Genomic DNA, 21,746 nt, shown 5'->3' on the forward strand with positions numbered 1-21,746 from the left:
AAATATTTATTAACTGCCTACTATGGTATCTGGTCCCATCACTTTATGGGAAATAGATGGGGAAACAGTGGAAACAGTGTCAGGCTTTATTTTTTTGGGGGGGGGGTCCAAAATCACTGCATATGGTGATTGCAGCCATGAAATTAAAAGACATTTACTTCTTGGAAGGAAAGTTATGACCAACCTAGACAGTATATTAAAAAGCAAAGATACTGCTTTGCCAACAAAGGTCAGTCTAGTCAAGGCTATAGTTTTTCCAGTGGTCATATATGGATGTGAGAGTTGGACTGTGCAGAAAGCTGAGCACCGAAGAATTAATGCTCCAACTGTGGTGTTGGAGAAGACTCTTGAGAGTCTCTTGGACTGCAAGGAGATCCAACCAGTCCATTCTGAAGGAGATCAGCCCTGGGTGTTCACTGGAAGGACTGATGCTGAAGCTGAAACTGCAATACTTTGGCCACCTCATGCAAAGAGTTGACTCACTGGAAAAGACCCTGATGCTGGGAGGGATTGGGGGCAGGAGGAGAAGGGGACGACAGAGGATGAGATGGCTGGATGGCATCACCGACTCGATAGACATGAGTTTGAGTCAACTCCGGGAGTTGGTGATGGACAGCGAAGCCTGGCGTGCTGCGATTCATGTAATTGTAAAAAGTTGGACACGACTGAGTGACTGAACTGAACTGAACTATGTTTTAGGAACCAGAAATAACGTCGTGTATAAAACCAAGTCCCTGCCTTAGTGGAAGCTGTACATGCTGAGTGGTACTATAAAGAAAATCACAGGATAGAGGAATAAGAAGCAATGATGACAGGTAGGGACAGGGGAAAGAGACAATTTTAGACAAATTTCCCTTGAATTTGAGTTTTAATCTCTCCACATTAGCATTAGGAAGGGCTTTTGAGGGGCTTGCTATGAATGAAAAAAAAAAAAAGAATAGTTGATTGCAAGAACCCCACAGGTCCAAAAAATTAAATATTTCTTTTCAAAGCCGCTTCAGTTCATTTCAGTCACTCAGTCATGTCCCACTCTTTGCGACCCCATGAATCGCAGCACGCCAGGCCTCCCTGTCCATCACCAACTCCCGGAGTTCACTCAGACTCACGTCCATCAAGTCAGTGATGCCATCCAGCCGTCTCATCCTCTGTCGTCCCCTTCTCCTCCTGCCCTCAATCCCTCCCAGCATCAGAGTATTTTCCAATGGGTCAACTCTTCGCATGAGGTGGCCAAAGTACTGGAATTTCAGCTTTAGCATCATTCCTTCCAAAGAAATCCCAGGGCTGATCTCCTTCGGAACGGACAGAATCCAAAATTATCATATTACATAGTGATATAAATTTGGAAGGCTTTATTTTATAGAAAACATATTTTGAATTAAAATTTATATTTTTTAGATAAATACCTTTGTAATTGGCAATTCACTGAAATTTATGCTTGTCCTTACTTGAAAATTGAACAGTCTTACTTTACAAAAAAAGAAAAAAAGATAATATACTGAGTTGTAAGCCAGCATTCAGAATTAGGACAAGCGAGGCCAGGCAGCTAAGGCCATGCATTTTGACCACCTGCTATCAACCTCCACAATAACAGAAGTAACTGTGGAAGGAAGCACACTTGCTAATTTCTAAGACAAAGGCAGAGGCACACGTGCCCTACTCTCTTTCATCATCACCCCTCTACCCAGTGTGAGATAAGCAGTCTCAGCCTAACAGTTCCAGAGATGTCCTTGTACCAGTTGACACGCTTACCTAAGAAATGGCGCCCTAGAATTCCCATCTTCATCTAATTCATAAAGCTTATCTGCTCGCAGGCCGTCAGCAACAAACAGCATCAGTCTTTTTGCCGGGGGAGGCAGGGGCGTAAACCGAGGAGTCATTCCATGAACCAAAGGAGAGGTGAAATAAATGTCGAAGATGGAGGCGAAGAACACGAGGTGCACGAGCAGCCCCAAGGCGACGTACAGCAGCATGTCCAGGGGGCCGTCTCCAGGGCAGCTGGGGAGAGGGCACGGGACCACATCCGGGTAAGCCTTAGAGCAAGCACGTATGTTTCCACCTTACTTGATGACTAGAGCTGCCTGCACTGAGCAACTTCACTTTCACTCTTCACGTTCATGCACTGGAGACGGAAACGGCAGCCCACCCCAGTGTTCTGGCCTGGAGAATCCCAGGGACGCGGGAGCCTGGCGGGCTGCCATCTCTGGGGTCACACAGAGTCGGACACGACTGAAGTGACGCAGCAGCAGCAGCAGCAGCAGCAGCAGCAGCCTCATTTTTCAGTCTCAAAAAACTTCTTAGTTTGGTGGACACTTTTTATTTCCTCCATCTTTCAATAAGCCTCATTGCTCTGCGGCTCCTTCCCTATCTACACTGGTAACTGTTTTCAAGTTGTGGTAAGAGGGCTTCCCTGGTGGCTCAAACGGTAAACAATTCGCTGGCAATGCGGGAGACCTGGGTTCGATCCCTGGGTTGGGAAGATCCCCTGGAGATGTGGGATGGCAACCCACTCCACCATTCTGGCCTGGAGAATTCTATGGACAGAGGAGCCTGGGGGGCTCTAGTGCACGGGGTCGTGAAGAGTTGGACACGACTGAGCAACTTAAAAGAAAAAGAGAGTTCTTAACATAAGATCTACCCTCTTAAATTTTTATGTGTAAAACTGTTATACATTAGATCTCGACAGCTTATTCACTTTGCATAAGTGAGATTTCACAGCCACTGAACAACCACTTTCTTTCAGCGCCCCCCCCCCCCCCCTCACCCGCCGTGAGTGTGACTCTCTTAGACTATCTCAGGCCAGCAGAACTGTGCACACCCGTCCTTCTGGGAGCGACCTGTTTCGCTGAGCCTTGTGTCCTCAGTGTGTACCCATGACACTGGCCAGGACTTGTACTGTGATCCGTTTGGTTTTGTCCCGTCTGTTACCTTACTGTGGTTCTAATTTACGTCTCCCTGGTGGTCAATGATGTTGAGCTACTTTACTTGCATGTAACAGACATTTTTAAATCCTCTTTCATCCCCTTTTCATTTTTTTAACCGTGTTTTTCAAAGAGCAGTCAGTACTTATGAATTCTGAAAGTTCTGAATTAACTTTTCTTTTGGCGATTGTATTTTGTGTTCCACCTAGGGAATTTTTGTAGATGACAACACTTTCTTTAGTATAGACTTTTACTATTTTTATTTTAAAACAATTTCAAGTTCAGAGAAAAGCCACAATAATGGTACAAACACCCATACACCCCTTAGCCATATATCTCTAACATTATCCTTTCTCTCTCATCCTTGCCTCATCTCTTTAACTTACCTCTCTCGTGTGTGTGTGTGGGGGGTGGGGGGGCGGGGGGGTATACTTCAGTGCTTATTTTCTGACAATAATGATACTCCCTTGTACCTACGGTGGTTACCGACATCAGTAAACTCAACGTCAGTATTTTACCTAATGTACCATCTATACTTCAACTTTTTGAAGTGTCCCAGTAATATTCTTCACAGCATTTTTATAGCTTTATTGAGGTATAACTGGCCTATAATAAGCTGTGTACATATTTAAAGTGTATAATAATCACAGGAGAGAACATACTCATAACCCTCAAAACTTTCCTCATGCCCCTGTGGTTCATCCCTATATATTTCACTTTTTAATGTTATTGTAAACGGTATTTTCAATTTCAGTTTCCCCTCATTACTTTTTAAATCACTGCTGATCTTTATCATTCACCTTGTATTCTGAAACGCTAGGAACCTGTTCTGGTAGATTCTATGCAGGCGCCTTTGGGCCTTCCCTGCACACTTTCTCGTGTCTCAACCTTGCGCGGTCTAGGACTAGCGTGACGCTGGGCACAACAGAGGCCCCGCCTTGTTTCCAGTCTTAGGGTGAAAGCTGTCAGGTTTTCAGGTTTTCTTCACAGATTCCTTTTGTTGCTTTAAAGAAGTTCTCTTTTACTCTCAACATGCAGTTTTAAAGTTGTGAATGAAAAATGCTGGATTTTGTCAAGCGCTTTTGACAAAAGCAAAAGTGAGAGGGGAGGATCACATGAGATCCTCTTGCTTGAGGGACTGAGACCATCTGGTTTTGCTCTTTTGGTTTTTCCCAGAGTGGGGTCTCCCCCGGTGTGGGGTCTCCCCTGGTGTAGGGTCTCTCCTGCTGCAGGGTCTCTCTCCCCTGGTGTAGGGTCTCCCCTGGTGTGGGGTCTCCCCCGGTGTGGGGTCTCCCCCAGTGTGGGGTCTCTCTCCCGGTGTGGTGTCTCTCTCTCCCGGTGTGGTGTCTCTCTCTCCTGGTGTGGTGTCTCCCCTGGTGTGGGGTCTCCCCTGGTGTGGGGTCTCCCCCAGTGTAGGGTCTCTCTCCCCTGGTGTGGGGTCTCCCTTGCTGTGGGGTCTATCTCTCCCGGAGTGGGGTTTCTCTCCCCTGGTGTGGGGTCTCTCTCCCCTGGCGTGGGGTCTCCCCTGCTGTGGGGTCTATCTCTCCCAGAGTGGGGTCTCTCCCGGTGTGGTGTCTCCCCTGGTGTGGGGTCTCCCCCAGTGTAGGGTCTCTCTCCCCTGGTGTGGGGTCTCCCTTGCTGTGGGGTCTATCTCTCCCGGAGTGGGGTCTCTCTCCCCTGGTGTGGGGTCTCTCTCCCCTGGTGTGGGGTCTCTCTCCCCTGGTGTGGGGTCTCCCCTGCTGTGGGGTCTATCTCTCCCGGAGTGGGGTCTCTCCTAGTGTGGGGTCTCTCTCCCCTGGAGTGGGGTCTCCCCTGCTGTGGGGTCTATCTCTCCTGGAGTGGGGTCTCTCCCGATGTGGGGTCTCCCCTGGTGTGGGGTCTCCCTCCCCTGGTGTGGGGTCTCCCTCCCCTGGTGTGGGGTCTCCCTCCCCTGCTGTGGGGTCTATCTCTCCCGGAGTGGGGTCTCTCCTAGTGTGGGGTCTCTCTCCCCTGGTGTGGGGTCTCCCCTGGTGCGGGGTCTCTCTCCCCTGGTGTGGGGTCTCCCTCCCCTGCTGTGGGGTCTATCTCTCCCGGTGTGGGGTCTCCCCTGGTGTGGGGTCTCCCCCGGAGTGTGGGGTCTCTCCTGCTGTGGGGTCTCTCTCTCCAGGTGTGGGGTCTCCCCCGGAGTGGGCTCTCCTAGTGTGGTGAACTACACTGATGGCGTTTCAAATGTTAAACCAAACTAGGGTTCCCAGAATAAACTGAACTTAATCATTAAGTATTATCCTTCCTATATACTCTTGGATTTTATTTGCTAAAATATTCAGCATTTTAAGTTAATATTTATTAGCGACATTAGACTATAATTTCTGTGCAATATCTTTCTCTGGTTCTGGAGTCAGACGATGCAATGGGACGTGTTACTACATTTTATATTTTGGAAGAGTTTGTGTAGGATTAGTACTATTTCTTCCTCTATTGTGTAACAGGATATCAATGGCTCAGAGTTTCCTTTGTTGGAAAGTTTTTAACTATAAATTCAATTTCTTCATATCCAGAGAGATACTAAGATTATTTACTACTTGCTGAGTAAGTTTTGGTAGTTGTATCTTTTGTCCATTTGTCCATTTCATCCAAATTGTCAAATTTATTATCCCAAAACTGTCCCTAATATTCTGGTCTCTTGTTCTTTCTTCTGTCCTTTAGCTCAGAACTCTTCTATCAGGTATCATAGTTAGTTACGCAAAGTAACTCATTTTTCAACTCATTTTAATTCATTTCTGTAAGATCTTTAACTCTATTCACAACTGAAGTACATATGGCGTCTACCTAGATGCAGAGAAGCTCCCATTGACTGAAACGCTCCTCTCAACCATGGAACCTGAGTACTCTCCTTATCATGCTCACTAATAAGGAAACATCTCTATCGTTTCTCACTTTCTTTTGCATTTACAAACAACTCCCTGGACTTATGTTGTTACACAACTTTTCTGTAAAAAGTATCAAAGTGTCTGTGTTAAAGGATAATACAAATTCTCCCCTACCCTAAAGCTTACTGAAGTAGTAAAACAAACATTTTATTTGAGAACTTTGACCCTGAAGCTGTAATAGCTAACGTAAAAACCTAGCTCTCTCGTATAGTAACAGTGGGATTTAGGTCCCTCCTGGGCACCTTCCAGCATCACTCCTTCATAGACCACTCAGTCCAGATCAGAAGCTCAGGCCTTTCCTTCCGTTTATAAGCACACAGTACGACTCTGACTGTAGCAATGTCTGCCTCTATAACTTCATGCTAATTCCAGGACAGCAAGACAGGCTTTCTCCAGCACTCAGCCCAGTCCTGGGCTCTTACTACGACTGCTGCCAAGTCGCTTCAGTCGTGTCCGACTCTGTGCGATCCCATAGACGGCAGCCCACCAGGCTCTGCCATCACTGGGATTCTCCAGGCAAGAACACTGGGGTGGGGTGCCGTTTCCTTCTCCAATGCATGAAAGTGAAAAGTGAAAGTGAAGTCGATCAGTCATGTCCGGCTCTTAGCGACCCCATGGACTGCGGCCCACCAGGCTCCTCTGTCCATGGGATTTTCCAGGCAAGAGTGCTGGAGTGGGGTGCCACTTCGGTCTATTAAATTACCTAGGATTATCCTTTCAATGGATGTGTAACACGCACTGTAGCTACTACAGGCTACCTTGCTTCTCTGTTTATTTCTCCAGATCAGAAACAAGAGCTGTGAAGACTGAGGATAAATACAACCACAGTAACTTTCATACTTGTCATTTACTTTACACAAAATTTCAGTGACTCCAAAACATCACCCTTCACACACTACTTACTTTATTATACCTAAGTACATGTAAATAAGCACTATTATCATTTAATCTCTTTTTTTTAATCACTTTTTATTCAGATTTAGTGCCTGGAGAATCCCAGGGACAGGGGAGCCTGGTGGGCTGCCATCTATGGGGTCGCCCAGAGTCGGACACAACTGAAACAGCAGTAGCAGCAGCAGTGAAAAAGAAAACATTTTCATGGATGAATCATTTGGAAATCACCTAAACAAATGAATAACTACTAAACTTTTTAAAATACACATAACCATGTATCAATAAAAGTCATTAAGCTTATACCTCTGGGATGTTTACCACACACTGAAAAACAATGTCAAAAATTAAAATATGTAAAAATGTATAAAAAATTAGATATTTATAAAAGTTTACATCAATGAAAAACTTGCACTGAAAATATTGCTTGTGGTTAAGAGTACTAAAACAAAAAAATAATTTTTTAATCAAGAAAACAATTGAAGTGCTTGGAAAAGAGCAATCTTTTATATTTTTATCACTAACATACAAGCATCAATGACTATCCAGATTATTCAGTGAAACATTGGCTGTAAAGACCCAGATTAATGCAAATTTTGGTACATAGAAAGAAAATTCCTCAACAATGTTAATCGTAAATTGTTATTAAATAGAAATCAGCAATTGTTAATAATATCCCAGTATACACTGTTAATATTTCTTCAACATTTTTAATTGATAAGCAAATTTCTCTGCACTAGTGGAAGAGAAAAGTACTTACTGAGACGACTGGCCAGGTGATTTGCTAGGGGCTTGGAAGGTCACATTCCCAGGTCCATGATTACAGGATGTGAGGCAGAGCCAGGAGGTCACAGACGTGCCACAGGAAGCCGCTGATCAAGAAAGAACTTCCACATCCAACTTCTCCCAGCTCTCTAAGGAAACACATTTCACACCTACTTTCAATTTCCATTTTAGAAATCAGACCCTGAAGATATTCCCTTTGGAGCCTACCACCTTTATTGCTTTTTCTGGCTAATGCTACTAAATGACTGACACCAGGTTTGTTTTGCTTTACTTTTAAAAATCTGTCAAATATTCTCAATATACACTACTACTACTACTAAGTCGCTCAGTCGTGTCCAGCCCTTAGCGCCCCATGGACGACAGCCCGCCAGGCTCCCCCTCCCCGGGGACTCTCCAGGTGAGGACGCTGGCGTGGGCTGCCATTTCCTTCTCCACTAGGAGTACATTAACTGATAAATGATTATGACATTTGTTGTGTGCTAAGTACCAGGTACTGTGACAAGCACATTCCTAATTCTGTGTACTTTAAGTATCTCCTTGTCAGAGGAGGCTGAGAGAAGTCAAGTAACTTTTTAAAAGTCTCATGGCAAATAATCGGCAGGACGGAGATATGAACCTAATAAGCACAATCCTTGACAGGAAGCCCCTAAATGTGGGGACCTTAAGTACAACAGATGTGAAAAATTCCCATCACACAGGCAGAAACGTTGCATGTAACTGACACATCTCTAAACATGCCCTTTCCATGCCACTCCCTAACCCTTCCCATTCTCCATGCCAGACATTGTTTCCATTTTCAATCTCTCTGGCAACTCAATTACAATAAAGATCAGCAATCCTTTAGCTAAGGACTATGAAACAACAAGAATACACAGAAGAACTGTACAAAGAAGACCTTCACGACCCAGATGATCATGATGGTGTGATCACTCACCTAGAGCCAGGCATCCTGGAATGCAAAGTCAAGTGGGCCATAGAAAGCATCACTATGAACAAAGCTAGTGGAGGTGATGGAATTCCAGCTGAGCTGTTTCAAATCCTGAAAGACGATGCTGTGAAAGCGCTGCACTCAATATGCCAGCACATTTGGAAAACTCAGCAGTGGCCACAGGATTGGAAAAGGTCAGTTTTCATTCCAATCCCTAAGAAAGGCAATGCCAAAAAATGCTCAAACTACCACACAATTGCAGTCATCTCACATGCTAGTAAATTCATGCGCAAAATTCTTCAAACCACCTTCAGCAATACGTGAACCATGAACTTCCAGATGTTCAAGCTGATTTTAGAAAAGGCAGAGGAACCAGAGATCAAATTGCCAACATTCACTGGATCAAGGAAAAAGCAAGAGAGTTCCAGAAAAACATCTATTTCTGTTCTATTGACTATGCCAAAGCCTTTGACTGTGTGGATCACGATAAACTGTGGAAAATTCTGAAAGAGATTGGAATACCAGACCACCTGACCTGCCTCTTGAGAAACCTATATGCAGGTCAGGAAGCAACAGTTAGAACTGGACATGGAACAATAGACTGGTTCCAAATAGGAAAAGGAGTACGTCAAGACTGTATATGGTCACCCTGCTTATTTAACTTATATGCAGAGTACATCATGAGAAACGCTGGGCTGGAAGAAGCACAAGCTGGAATCAAGCAAGATTGCCGGTAGAAATATCAATAACCTCTGATATGCAGATGACACCACCCTTATGGCAGAAAGTGAAGAGGAGCTAAAAAGCCTCTTGATGAAAGTAAAAGAAGAGAGTGAAAAAGTTGGCTTAAAGCTCAACATTCAGAAAACTAAGATCATGGCATCTGGTCCCATCACTTCATGGGAAATAGATGGGGAAACAATGGAAACAGTGTCAGACTTTATTTTGGGGGGTCTCCAAAATCACTGCAGATGGTGATTGCAGCCATGAAATTAAAAGACACTCCTTGGAAGGAAAGTTATGACCAACCTAGATAGCATACTCAAAAGCCGAGATATTACTTTGCCAACAGAGGTCCATCTAGTCAAGGCTATGGTTTTTCCAGTGGTCATGTATGGATATGAGAGTTGGACTGTGAAGAAAGCTGAGCACCAAAGAATTGATGGTTTTGAACTGTGGTGTTGGAGAAGACTCTTGAGAGTCCCTTGGACTGCAAGGAGATCCAACCAGTCCATCCTAAAGGAGATCAGTCCTGGGTGTTCTTTGGAAGGACTGATGCTGAAGCTGAAACTCCAATACTTTGGCCACCTCATGCGAAGAGTTGACTCACTGGGAAAGACTCTGATGCTAGGAGGGATTGGGGGCAGGAGGAGAAGGGGACAACAGAGGATGAGATGGCTGGTTAGCATCACCAACTCGATGGACATGAGTCTGAGTGAACTCTGGGAGTTGGTGATGGACAGGGAGGCCTGGCGTGCTGTCACTCACAGGGTAGCAAAGAGTCCGACACGACTGAGCAACTGAACTGAACTGATGAAACAACACCGGTGGCTCTTTTGATACTATTTTCCTAAGATCTGGGATTTTTTTCCATGCTTTTCTTCAATACATGGCGTGCAGGCACATACACATAAATTTAGAATTAAATACCAGGAGCTAATGCTCTGTTAAAAAAAAAAAAAAAGCTTCCAATTCGTAGTATTAAAAGCATCAAAAAAACTTCTACCGAAAACAAAACAAAATCCCCAAGTTCAGTTCGTGTCTGACTGTTTGAGACACCATGGACTGCAGCATGCCAGGCTTCCCTGTCCATCACCAACTCCCGGAGCTTGCTCAAACTCATGTCCATTGAGTCGGTGATGCCATCCAACCATCTCATCCTCTGTCGTCCCCTTCTCCTCCCTCCTTCAATCTTTCTCAGCATCAGCGGCTTTTCCAATGAGTCAGTTCTTCGCATCAGGTGGCCAAAGTATTGGAGTTTCAGCTTCAGCATCAGTCCTTCCAACGAATATTCAGGACTGATTTCCTTTAGGATGGACTGGTTGGATCTCCTTTCTCTGCAAGGGACCCTCTGAGAGACAGCATTTGACGTTTTGAAGCGTCCCCATTGTGCAAGCTGTGTATTAAATCACAAGTGCTTGCTGCGCTCCTAATAGTTCGTTACCGAAGTCGAGACTATGGGGATATTCCCAGATTCAAGCAGATCCCAACGTCCCCGCTGCATTTTCCATTGGCTCTGTCTCTGTGCCGCACCCAGGCCCCCGGGGCCCGCCTGCACGAGGCGGGGACGGCGAGGAAGAGGAAGCAAGCCCCCTTCTGACCACCGGCCCTGCCTTGCACCGGCCACCGGCCACCCCTGCGGGGAAAACAGCAGCAGCCGGAAGGAAGAGGGGGCAGCGCACCCCGGCGAGCGCCAGTGTCGGGGCCCGGCCCGGGCCCCCACTTCTCCCGGACTCTACCTGGGCTTGAGCAGGTCAGGCCTGACCTCGGGAACGAGCCCTCGTCAGCGCGAAGGCAGGGCCCGGCTGCGAGTCAGAGCGCCCCTCCGGCCCAGAAGAGAAGGTTCCTAAGCCACCGTCACAACCGCCCCCCAACTACGAAACGTCCCTGACACTTACCTGGCCAGAAGCTACTCTCGCGATAATTCCCGGGTTAGTCCTCCGTGACTCCAATTCCCGCCCCTACCTCCTGCGGCCAATCAAAAAGGAGTGGGGCGGGGCTTTGCCTTTGACTAGGGCGCGGGGCCCCTCAGTCTCTGGTCACAGGCGTTGGGGAGCAGGCGGGGCGGGGCGGGGCGGGGCGGGGAGAGGAGAGGGGCGGGGCACGCGCCATTTCTCGCGAGACGGGGGACCAGGAAGACGCCCGCAGAGCCGGGCTGCTGGTGCAGCTGCGGCTGAGGCAGTGGCTGTTGCTGCCGCTGCAGCCTCCTGACGGTTCGCCTCCGAGCCTGCGCCTGGTCTCCGGGTGAGGAGGCGGGACGTGGCAAGGCCGGGGCTGCGGAAGCGAGCGGTGCCCGCTGAGGCTGAGCGGGGACGCAGGCCGCGGCCTGTCAGAGCCAGACAGGGAGGCGCCCACACTCCTGACAGTGTAAGATGGCGGCGATGGCGCCTGGAGGTGGCGGCGGCGGCGTGAACCCTTTCCTCAGCGATTCGGACGAGGACGAGGACGAGGTCTCGGCGACCGACGAGCGGCGGGCAGGACTTCGGCTGGGTGCCGGAGGCGGCCTAGATCCGGGCTCTGCGGACTCGCTGTCGCCCCAGGACCCCGTGGCCTTGGGGAGCAGTGCCCGAGCGGGGCTCCCCGGGGAGGCGGCGGCGGCGGCCCTGGGGGGCCCTGGGGAGACCCCGGCCCGCCTGTCAATTGATGCGATCGCGGCCCAGCTGCTGCGCGATCAGTACCTGCTCACCGCCTTGGAGCTGCACACCGAGCTGTTAGAGAGCGGCCGGGAGCTCCCTCGGCTGCGCGACTACTTCTCCAACCCTGGCAACTTCGAGAGGCAGAGCGGAACCCCGCCGGGGACGGGGGCGCCGGGGATCCCCGGGGCAGCCGGCCTTGGAGGCGCAGGAGGTCGGGAGCCGAGTACAACGTCGGGTGGGGGACAGCTCAGTAAGTGAACGACGGCGCTGTCGCTCCGGCTGGGCTGTTGGGGTTGTGGGGGGTTATTGTGGGGAGGGAGTGCTTGTGGGCTGGTGCTGAGTACTGGGAGCGTTTCAGCTAGAGGGTTGGGGCTGGCGGGGCGGGGAGGGTAGTGCGGGGCTGGGGGTGGTGATCTCGTACGGTGGAGGCCAAAGTATCTGGCAGCGACTGTTCTCTCCCTGCTTGCCTCCAGCCCTTGGCTGGACTTACACCAGCTCCTGGTCCCACTATTGGTGTCGATATCTATTAAATATCCAGTTTCTAGTTCGCTGGCCACTACATGACTCCAGAAGACTCCCTTGCAACCTTGGTTTATCGCTTTAATCGTTTTTCCATTCTCTCCCATCTCCTGAATCGCCACTACCCGGAAACAGTGTTCCTTCTGTTGTTCGCAGTAATTATTTGACTCCAAGTCAAGAGAGAAAAGAATAGGAAATGGTGTTGCTCTCTCCCCGAAGCCAGATCCACTTGAACCTTTGTCTTTGGGTTGACTACTCAAAAGTTGCATCTTCTGCTGCATAAAATTTGTTCAGTTTAAATAAACTCAGTTTCATTCACTTTCGGTTCCTTAATTTCAGTGGGTGTCCAGAATTATAGAAAGTCTAAGGAGCAGAGCTATGGTTTTTCCAGTGGTCATGTATGGATGTGAGAGTTGGACTATGAAGAAAGCTGAGCGCCGAAGAATTGATGCTTTTGAACTGTGGTGTTGGAGAAGACTCTTGAGAGTTCCTTGGACTGCAAGGAGATCCAACCAGTCCATCCTAAAGGAGATCAGTCCTGGGTGTTTTTTGAAAGGAATGATGCTAAAGCTGAAACTCCAGTACTTTGGCCACCTCATGTGAAGAGTTGACTCATTGGAGAAGACTCTGATGCTGGGAGGGATTGGGGGCAGGAGGAGAAGGGGACAACAGAGGATGAGATGGCTGGATGGCATCACCGACTCAATGGTGAGTCTGAGTGAACTCTGGGAGTTGGTGATGGACAGGGAGGCCTGGCGTGCTGCAGTCCATGGGGTCGCAAAGAGCCGGACACGCCTGAGCGCTTGCACTGAACTGAACTGAGGAGCAGGCAGGCTCTCCCTGCGGTGTTGCCTCCTGGTCTCAGTACCTTGTAGGCTTTTTTCTTTTCAGAAGTTTAGGAAGTATGTTTTCTGCCTCGTTGTAATCATTAACTGTATAGAGTGGTCATTTACCTCATTCATCATGTGTTTATAAGCATTTATGTCTTTAAAATGTTCTGCCAAGGATGCATATTGGAGTCCCAGTACCTATCTTTAAGAGGCATCTTAGATTTTCCCTTACTGGCGGTATGAGGTTTTCAATGTGTTATGTGAGGCCAACTGAAATTTGCTCACACATGTTAAAATACATTTAAAATTGTAGCCAAACTGATGGGTTTTTGTCAGTACTTTTAAGTAGTTCCAGAGACTGAGATCACCTAACTTCACTTCAGTTCAGTCTCTCAGTCATGTCTGATTCTTTGTGACCCCATGGATGGCAGCACGCAAGGCCTCCCTGTCCATCACCAACTCCCGGAGCTTGCTCAAACTCATGTCCATTGAGTTGGTGATGCCATCCAACCATGTCATCCCCTTCTCCTCCCGCCTTCAATCTTTCCCAGCATCAGGGGCTTTTCTGAGTCAGTTCTTCTCATCAGGTGGCCAAAGTATTGCAGTTTCAGCTTCAACATCAGTCCTTCCAGTGAATATTCAGCACTGATTTCCTTTAGGATGGACTGGTTGGACTGGTTGGATCTGGTTGAGATGGACTCTCGAGACTCTTCTCCAACACCACAGTTCCCTAACTTACACGTAACTTAGTTAGATGTAGTTAAACTGCAAAGAGTGCCTTTTTCCATCAAGGTAGATCCAAAGCAGTCTTCTCTCTTGAATATGGAATTTTCTCAGCAGTTGTAACTTCCTTGCTCAGTATTGTAGGATTATCTTCCTTTTCTCGGAACTGGTTTTTCTGTTGCTGACCTTTAAGACCATAAAATGTAACAAAAGAGCAGTGTAACAAAGTTGTTAGGCAGCTGGCTTTTGTTTGTTTTAAGATTTTTGAAGTGTCTAATAATGGTTTTCACCTGATAAGCTCTTACTGCTTCCTCAAGACCCAGCTCAACTGTCATCTTTGTAAATGCTTCCCAGACTACCAAGGCTTAGTTGTTTGATTCTTTTCATTGTACTACTTTCAAACCTCAACCATACCCTTTAACTCTTTTTATTTGGATTTATTAACAGTATCATTTCTCTCCATTAGATAGTCAGCTTCTTGAGGGACATGTTTTTATTACTCACAGTTTGTATAGTCCCTGGCCTGTTGTTGAACATAACTGAATTGCATCTGATATGTTTTTCTACTGTATCAGTTCAGTTCAGTTCAGTCGCTCAGTCGTGTCCGACTCTGCGACCCCATGAATCGCAGCATACATATAATGAAATGTTATTCCTTTATAACATTATTTAATTTAAAAGCATTTATTAATCTTTTTAGCCTACCTTATTGTGTGGAATCACTGTAGTGAAAATTTCTGTTAAAAACTTTTTTGTACAGAAAGTTATATTTATAATTTAGGCTCTAAATATAGCTGTGTTTTAAAGTAAAAGTTGACTTGTAAATGCCTTTGCATTATACATTTTTATAGTTTCTTGAAATAACTTCAGTCCTGTGATCATAAATCGGGATTTAGCTATAATCAAATATTCATGTGCAGTTGTGCTCTTCCCTAGTTGATTTGGACCTGTTCTGGGTATAACTCAAAAGTACATTATTCCATAATATAATATATTTTCAGGTGAATACCAAACAGATGAGCAGTAGGGGGAAAAAATCAGAGTTATCCATAATCCAACCAATAGTACTTGCCTTTTCCATTTTTTTCTGTGCATATATGTTTAAAAGCAAAAATTGGATTAAAGTGTCTTTGTAGCTTGATGTTACTGGATGGGCTGTAACTCTCGCCATCAACCTCGAGGGGAAACTGCACGCAATAAAACGTGCCCGTTTGAAGCGTGCCGCACATGGTGAATTTGGGAAAACAAACTACCACCGCAAATGAATGTCTGGGGACATTTTTATTGTCCCCAGAACGCCTTCATTTTCATTTGCATTCTGTATCTCAAGCCCATCACTGACCACAGTAGAAAACAGTTTTCCAACCTGGGCCTGGGCACTATTGGAATTTTGGGCCTGATAATTCTTTGTTGTTAGTGTCCTGTGCATTCTAGACTGTTCAGCAGCACTGCTGGCCCCTTGTCCACTGCATCACAGAAGCAGCCACCCAGCCCCCATTCCTCAAGTTGTGACAGTCAAAAAATGTTGCCAGCACCGTCGGAGGAAGGGGAGGGCAAAATGCCCCAAGTGAGAACCACTTCCTTAGATGAGTTTTGCCTGTTTTAAAATTTCATACAAACGCAGTTGGGAGCAGATAGTCTTTTCTGTGTGGCTTTCTCTCCTCAGTATAATGGTTTTGAAATTCATCCAGATAATGTTTTTATGGGTCATGGTAGTTCATTCCTGTTTCGGCTTCACCATTCATCTGTTGTTAGACATTTGTCTTTTTCCCCATTTTTGGCCTGTATGAACAAAGCTACCATGAACATGCGTGTGTGAGTTTTGCAGAGACATATGTTTTCATTTCTTTTGGATAAAACCTAGGAATAGAATTGCTGGTTCATAGTTAGTATACATTTAACTTTGTAAGAAGCTGTCAAACAGGTTTTGCAAAGTGGTTGTATCATTTAAAATTTCCATCATCAGGGTATGAAAGTTTGTTTCTATACATCCCCGAAATCCTTGGTATTTTCAGGCTTTTACTTAACTCATTCTAGTGAGAGTACGGTGGTATATCATTGTGGTTTTAATTTTTATTTCTCGAGGACTAGCAATGCTGAGCTCCTGTGAGCTTTTGGCCATGGGGGGGGGGGGGGTGTCGACTGCTATTACATATCTTTTGTGCGATGTCTGTTAACAGCTTTTTATTGAGTTGTAGTTCTTTTATATATTCTGAACCCAAGTCCTCCATCAAATATGTGTTTTCTAAGTTTTTTCTCCCAGCATGATTTGCCTTTTCATTTTTTAACAATGTGTCTTATGAACAAAAGATTTTCGTTTCATCAAGTCCAGTTAATTGTGTTTTTCCTTAATGATTCATGGTCTTTGTTTCCTAAATAAATATTTGCGTATCCTAAAGTCACAAAAATTTTCCTGTGTATTTTCTTCTAGAAGTTTTATAGTTTTCTGTTTCTAAATTTAGGCCTATGATGGCATCATAAAAAGAAGAAATATTTCTGAAATATTCCTCCTGTAATTATGCAGACACTTATAGCTCAAGCTTTAGTATAATTTAAATCCAAATGCATTGTGTATCAAAATATTAATATACTTAAATGTCTTAATACAGTCAGGAAGTAGATACATGCTAAAATAAGTCTGTAAATCTATGGTTAGTACCGTGTTTTGAAGATTTTGATTAAGATTTGGATCATACAAATTATATTTTAGAAACTCTGAGGATGAATCTTTCTTTAGGACCAGACTACTGCCGGTTATAAAGGTCCTCTGTATTCACTTCTACCATGTTAATTGCTGCTAGTTGGATTATTACTTTATAATGCTCAATGAGTACTTTTTGGTTGATTATGAACAGTATAAACATTGATAGTGTGGATTATCTAAAACATTAAATTATTTTTATTTGTTTTTATGTATTTTTGATTAATGTGTGTCAGATCTGAAAATTCATAAAACTTCAGAGTAATAAATGTATAATCAACAGTGGTTTTCTTTGTTTAAAGATTTCTAAAAGGCTTATCTGGTGGCTCAGATGGTAAAGAATCCACCTGCAATGTGGGAGACCTGGGTTCGATCCCTGGGTTAGGAAGATTCCTTGGAGGAGGGCATGGCAATCCACTCCAGTATTTTTGCCTAGAGAATCCCCATGGACAGAGCAGCCTGGCGGGCTACAGTTCGTGGGGTCGCAGAGACAGGACTGAGCGACTAAGCAGACACAAAAGCAGTTTAATTTTGTAAGATTTACTAAATTGTTTGCCCAAAAGTCTGCTGACCTAGATAATAGTATAGTGGTAATTCTAAAATACTTTAAGAAGTCTTCATACTATCTTTTTTTCCTTGACTAAAAGAGTAAGTCAAATTTATAAAACATATAAAAGAACTATAGCTTTTTAAATTTGATGTTTTCAGTGGAAGAATGTAAAATGCACTCTCATGGAGTCTCAGGGTTTGATTCCTTGTGACAGTCCTTCTAGGCCCACTTGATAAACTAATTTGATCTTTTGCATGTAATATTACTTGCTTGAATATAGACACACATTAATTATATATTGTCCCCTGTATTTTTGCCAGTTGAGCCAGTTTGGTTTCCAGTTAGATTGCAAGGTAAAACTTATGCCAATGCCTTTGGCACAACTTAATTACAAATTACAGTATTTTATCTAGAGGAATGCTGTTCTACTCTGAGCCTTCAAGGTTTAATCAAAATCAGAAAAATTGCCTAGAATGAGTCAGCTCTGTAGAGACAGTAAGTGGTCAAATAACATGCCTTTCAGTGATGAATTTCTTTTATTCTGTAGTTATGCTTCCAGATGTTCTTAAGGCAGCTTATCAGCTTATTTATGGCTGACTTTAATAATTTAACTTATGAGCCTGCAGACTTCTTGAGTCCCCTCTCTCCTTTTGAAGTGCTCTTTCACTGTCCTGCCTATCTTTTCTCAGAGCTCTGAAAGAGCGCTCACCTCACTGCTCTGTCCCCTTCTTCGTGTCCCCTGTGCTGTGACTCCCATCTTGGAAAAGTGCCCATCGCTTCCACTTAACAAAATAGTCCCTCCCCGCTAGGTTGGAGCTGGGTTTAGTGCTTCCTCTGGCTTCTAACCAAATATCGAGAGAGTATTCCTAAAATATATTAAGCTCACTGCTTTTAGCTGAGGGAGACTTGCTATTGCTGTCTGGACCATATTCAGTTCTGTTCAGCTCAGTTGCTCAGACTTGTCCGCCTCTTTGCGACCCCATGAATTGCAGCACGCCAGGCCTCCCTATCCATCACCAACTCCTGGAGCTCACTCAAACTCATGTCTGTTGAGTCGGTGATGCCATCCAACCATCTCATCCTCTGTCGTCCGCTTTTCCTCCTGCCTTCAATCTTTCCCAGCATCAGAGTCTTTTCAAATGAGTCAGTTCTGCGCATCAGGTGGCCAAAATATTGGTAGTTTCAGCTTCAACCTCAGTCCTTCCAATGAACATCCAGGGCTGATCTCCTTTAGGATAGACTGGTTAGATCTTCTTGCAGTCTAAGGGACTCTCAAGAGTCTTTTCCAACACCGCAGTTCAAAAGCATCAATTCTTTGGCACTTAGCTTTCTTTATAGTCCAACTCTCACATCCATACATGACTACTGGAAAAACCATAGCCTTGACTAGACGGACTTTGTTGACAAAATAATGTCTCTGCTTTTTAATATGCTATCCAGGTTGGAGAAGGAAATGGCAACCCACTCCAGTATTCCGCCTGAAGAATCCCAGGGATGGCAGAGCCTGATGGGCTGCCGTCTGTGGGGTTGCACAGAGTCCGACATGACTGAAGCAACTTAGCAGGTTGGTCATAACTTTCCTTCCAAGGAGTAAGCGTCTTTTAATTTCATGGCCGCAATCACCATCTGCAGTGATTTTGGAGCCCCCCAAAATAAAGTCAGCCCCTGTTTCCTCATCTATTTGCCATGAAATGATGGGACCAGATGCCAAGATCTTAGTTTTCTGAGTGTTGAGCTTTAAGCCCACTTTTTCACTCTCCTCTTCACTTTCATCAAGAGGCTCTTTAGTTGTTCTCACTTTCTGCCATAAGGGGGGTGTCACCTGCACATCTGAGGTGATTGATATAGATTCCTAAATTTCTCTCTTATATGACTCATTTTTTACCCATGTCTTTCATCAGCTTCAAACTTTTTAATTCTTGTGGAAAGTCAGATATTTTCATTGCCTAGAACAGTCACTTGCGTATAGTTGGTATTCAATATTTTACATTGATCAGTAAATTTATAAAGTTATGTGATCAGCCAAGTATAGGAATCCAAAAGAAGTTTAGTGCATATCCTTGAGCATATTATGTTCTTAATGAAGAGCCAAGACTAGCGCCTAAAAGTCTATAGAATAGTTTTCCGTGGTACAGGTAATAGTGTAAGCATTCAGATGTAGAAACATCATTGTTGATTGTGATCAGATATAGAAACATCATTGTTGATTGTGATAATTGTGGAGAAAGTAAAATTTTAACGTGATGCTCAAGTATGAGTGAAATTTCAATATAAACAGTAACTTTCTTATTTGGCCATATTTAGAGTCTCATCCTGAGTGAGGAAGAGGAAAAGGAAGTGAGGGTAAAGAGAAGATAATATTTATTTTATATTTTGCCTTGTTGAAAACATCATCTGGGAACATGCTTTCCATTATCTGGCTCACAATTAATAAAGTGATTCCATTTGGGTAGTTATAAAAATGCAGTATGACACTTCAGGCCCTTGTGGTACATAGTTTAAAAGGAAGCAAGATAAGGGTATTAACCAGTGAACAGGCCTTTTATGTTAAAAACTAAATTTACACTTTCTACTTTAGAGATGATCTTCTTACTGTATGTTTTTTTGTTTCTTTGCTTGTCTTTTAAGCACCTTTGTTGGAAAAAACCATTCAGGATTGGCTCAGTTTTCATTTTGTTTAATCTACTTAGGACAAAAACTAAATTTTGTTATCATTATTTTTTCTTTGAATGGTGGCTTCTAACTGTGCCTGCTACCTTAATTCCCATGGTTTTAGGATGATTCACTGGAAAAGAGCACTTACTTTGGTCTAAAGTCTGCTTCTGTCTAAATTGTAAATATCAATTGAGAAGGGCCTTAAATAGTAATACCCTATTTTCTCCCTTCAGATAGTTGTTTTTGTTGGCTTCTATGTATGTGTATTGTAACTAACTAAACACACAACACACACGTCTGTACTGTAAGAGTTGGTGATAAAATGTGGTTTCTGAATTATTCACACTAAAAACATACTTGTTGATACTTAAATAAATTGTGTTCTGCTGTTTGGCCATATTTTGAACGTGGTGCCTCTTTGGTTGACTTTTGGGGGATTTGCATTAGTTGAGGGTTGATCTGCTTCAACCCCCTTGTATGAGTGTTTGTGGAGCTATTACCGTTAACTTTTTTTGAGATCTAATTGTCATGACATTCCACTAGTGTTAGGCGTCCGGCAAAGTGATTTGATACGCGTCTGCATTTTGAAATGATCACCACAGTGAGTTTAGTTTCCACCCATCACCACACAGTTAGAGTTTGTTTGTTTTTTTCCTTTGATGAGAACTTCTGTGATCTACTCTCTGAGCAGCTTTGAAATACACAAAACAATATTGTTAACTATGGCCACCATGCTGTACACTTCGTCCCCAAGACTTATCTATCTTGTTGGAAGTTTGTACCCACGATTAACTTTTTAAAGTGGTTCTGGCCCCATTTCCCTGGAGCATGGCAGACTGATAACTCTCCAGTTCCATGTGTGCATATAGTTTCTACAAACTAGGGAAATCTGCACAGAAAATCTGAACAAGCTGGATGTAAATTGTCTAATTTACTTTAAAAATAGATTCTTCAGATTTCTGAAAAGTGAATACTTGATATAATTGAATACAGCAATGGTATTTACTAAGATTCAGCAAAAGGTGACTATAACAGGACCCAGGAGAACATCCTAGAGCTGATGTGTTTGTGTTATAGCAAAAGCTGTGTGATAGATCTCTCACATTGGTGTGAACGAAGTAGAGAAATGTGAGCTTGGCAGCAGAGTAACTGGAAAAATGTGTGGCTGATAAAACAAGTGAAAGTGAACTTGGCCTATTTTCTGAAGACCGCCAAAGAATTGATACTTTTGAACTGTGGTGTTGGAGAATTCTCTTGAGAGCTCCATGGACAGCAAGGAGATCCAACCAGTCCATCCTAAAGGAGATCAGTCCTGAGTGTTCAGTGGAAGGACTGGTGTTGAAGCTGAAACTGCAATACTTTGACCACCTGATGTGACGAACTGACTCATTTGAAAAGACCCTGATGCTGGGACAGATTGAAGGAAGGCAGGAGGAGAAGGGGACGACAGAGGATGAGATGGCTGGATGGCATCACCGACTCAATGGACATGAGTTTGGGTGAACTCCGGGAGTTGGTGATGGACAAGGAGGCCTGGCTTGCTGCAGTCCGTGGAGTCACAAAGAGTCGGACATGCCTGAGCGACTGAACTGAACTGAATGGGTATGTGACATCCTGATTAAAATAATTGTTTAAAAAACATACTGGGAACATCTGTACTTGAAATTCACTTGAAAATTTAAAACATTTCTATTTGAGTGGCCACCATAAATTAAAGAAGTAAAACTGTACAGCATAGAGACTTCAGAGCACAAAGTTTGGAGTCCTGGCTTTGATCCTGTTTCTGCCACTTTTTTTTTTCTTGTTTCTTAATCTCTCAGTGCCTCAATTTCTTCATCTAAAAATGAGAACTGAGGATAACAGCACCTACCTGATAAGAGCTGTTATGAGAGTCAGCTGAATTAATATTTATTATCATTTGCAGTAAGTCTGTGTAAGTGTAAAATAGATTATTGATATTAAAAGGCAAACATTGGATTT

At 44.3% G+C, this 21,746-nt stretch overlaps 2 protein-coding genes across 18 annotated transcripts in view; one reads left to right on the forward strand and one right to left on the reverse strand.

Annotated features, from left to right (window-relative positions):
• PIGN (phosphatidylinositol glycan anchor biosynthesis class N) overlaps positions 1 to 11,128 on the reverse strand; it is a 103,060-nt gene extending 91,932 nt beyond the window's left edge. For 2 of the 8 annotated variants that reach the window (XR_011252439.1, XM_069569116.1), the window contains exons 1-3: positions 11,051 to 11,120; positions 7,479 to 7,632; positions 1,750 to 1,995 (exon numbers count right to left, since the gene is read on the reverse strand). Coding sequence is in view for 7 of the 8 variants with exons in the window: in XM_069569116.1 (XP_069425217.1) it covers positions 1,750 to 1,970 (221 nt within the window). In the remaining variant the exon portion in view is untranslated. Of the gene's footprint in view, positions 1 to 1,749; positions 1,996 to 7,478; positions 7,633 to 10,891 lie in introns of all 8 variants that reach the window. The other 6 variants (XM_069569122.1, XM_069569121.1, XM_069569119.1 and 3 more) reach the window with 4 other exon arrangements.
• A 133-nt stretch (positions 11,129 to 11,261) lies between these two features.
• Positions 11,262 to 21,746, forward strand: part of RELCH (RAB11 binding and LisH domain, coiled-coil and HEAT repeat containing) — a 106,484-nt gene continuing 95,999 nt past the window's right edge. For 4 of the 10 annotated variants that reach the window (XR_011252437.2, XR_011252438.2, XM_069569110.2 and 1 more), the window contains exon 1: positions 11,266 to 12,038. Coding sequence is in view for 8 of the 10 variants with exons in the window: in XM_069569110.2 (XP_069425211.1) it covers positions 11,525 to 12,038 (514 nt within the window). In the remaining 2 variants the exon portion in view is untranslated. Of the gene's footprint in view, positions 12,039 to 21,746 lie in introns of all 10 variants that reach the window. The other 6 variants (XM_069569107.1, XM_069569108.1, XM_069569113.1 and 3 more) reach the window with 2 other exon arrangements.

The sequence above is a fragment of the Ovis canadensis genome, chromosome 23, assembly GCF_042477335.2.
Source record: "Ovis canadensis isolate MfBH-ARS-UI-01 breed Bighorn chromosome 23, ARS-UI_OviCan_v2, whole genome shotgun sequence".
Lineage (NCBI taxonomy): Eukaryota > Metazoa > Chordata > Mammalia > Artiodactyla > Bovidae > Ovis > Ovis canadensis.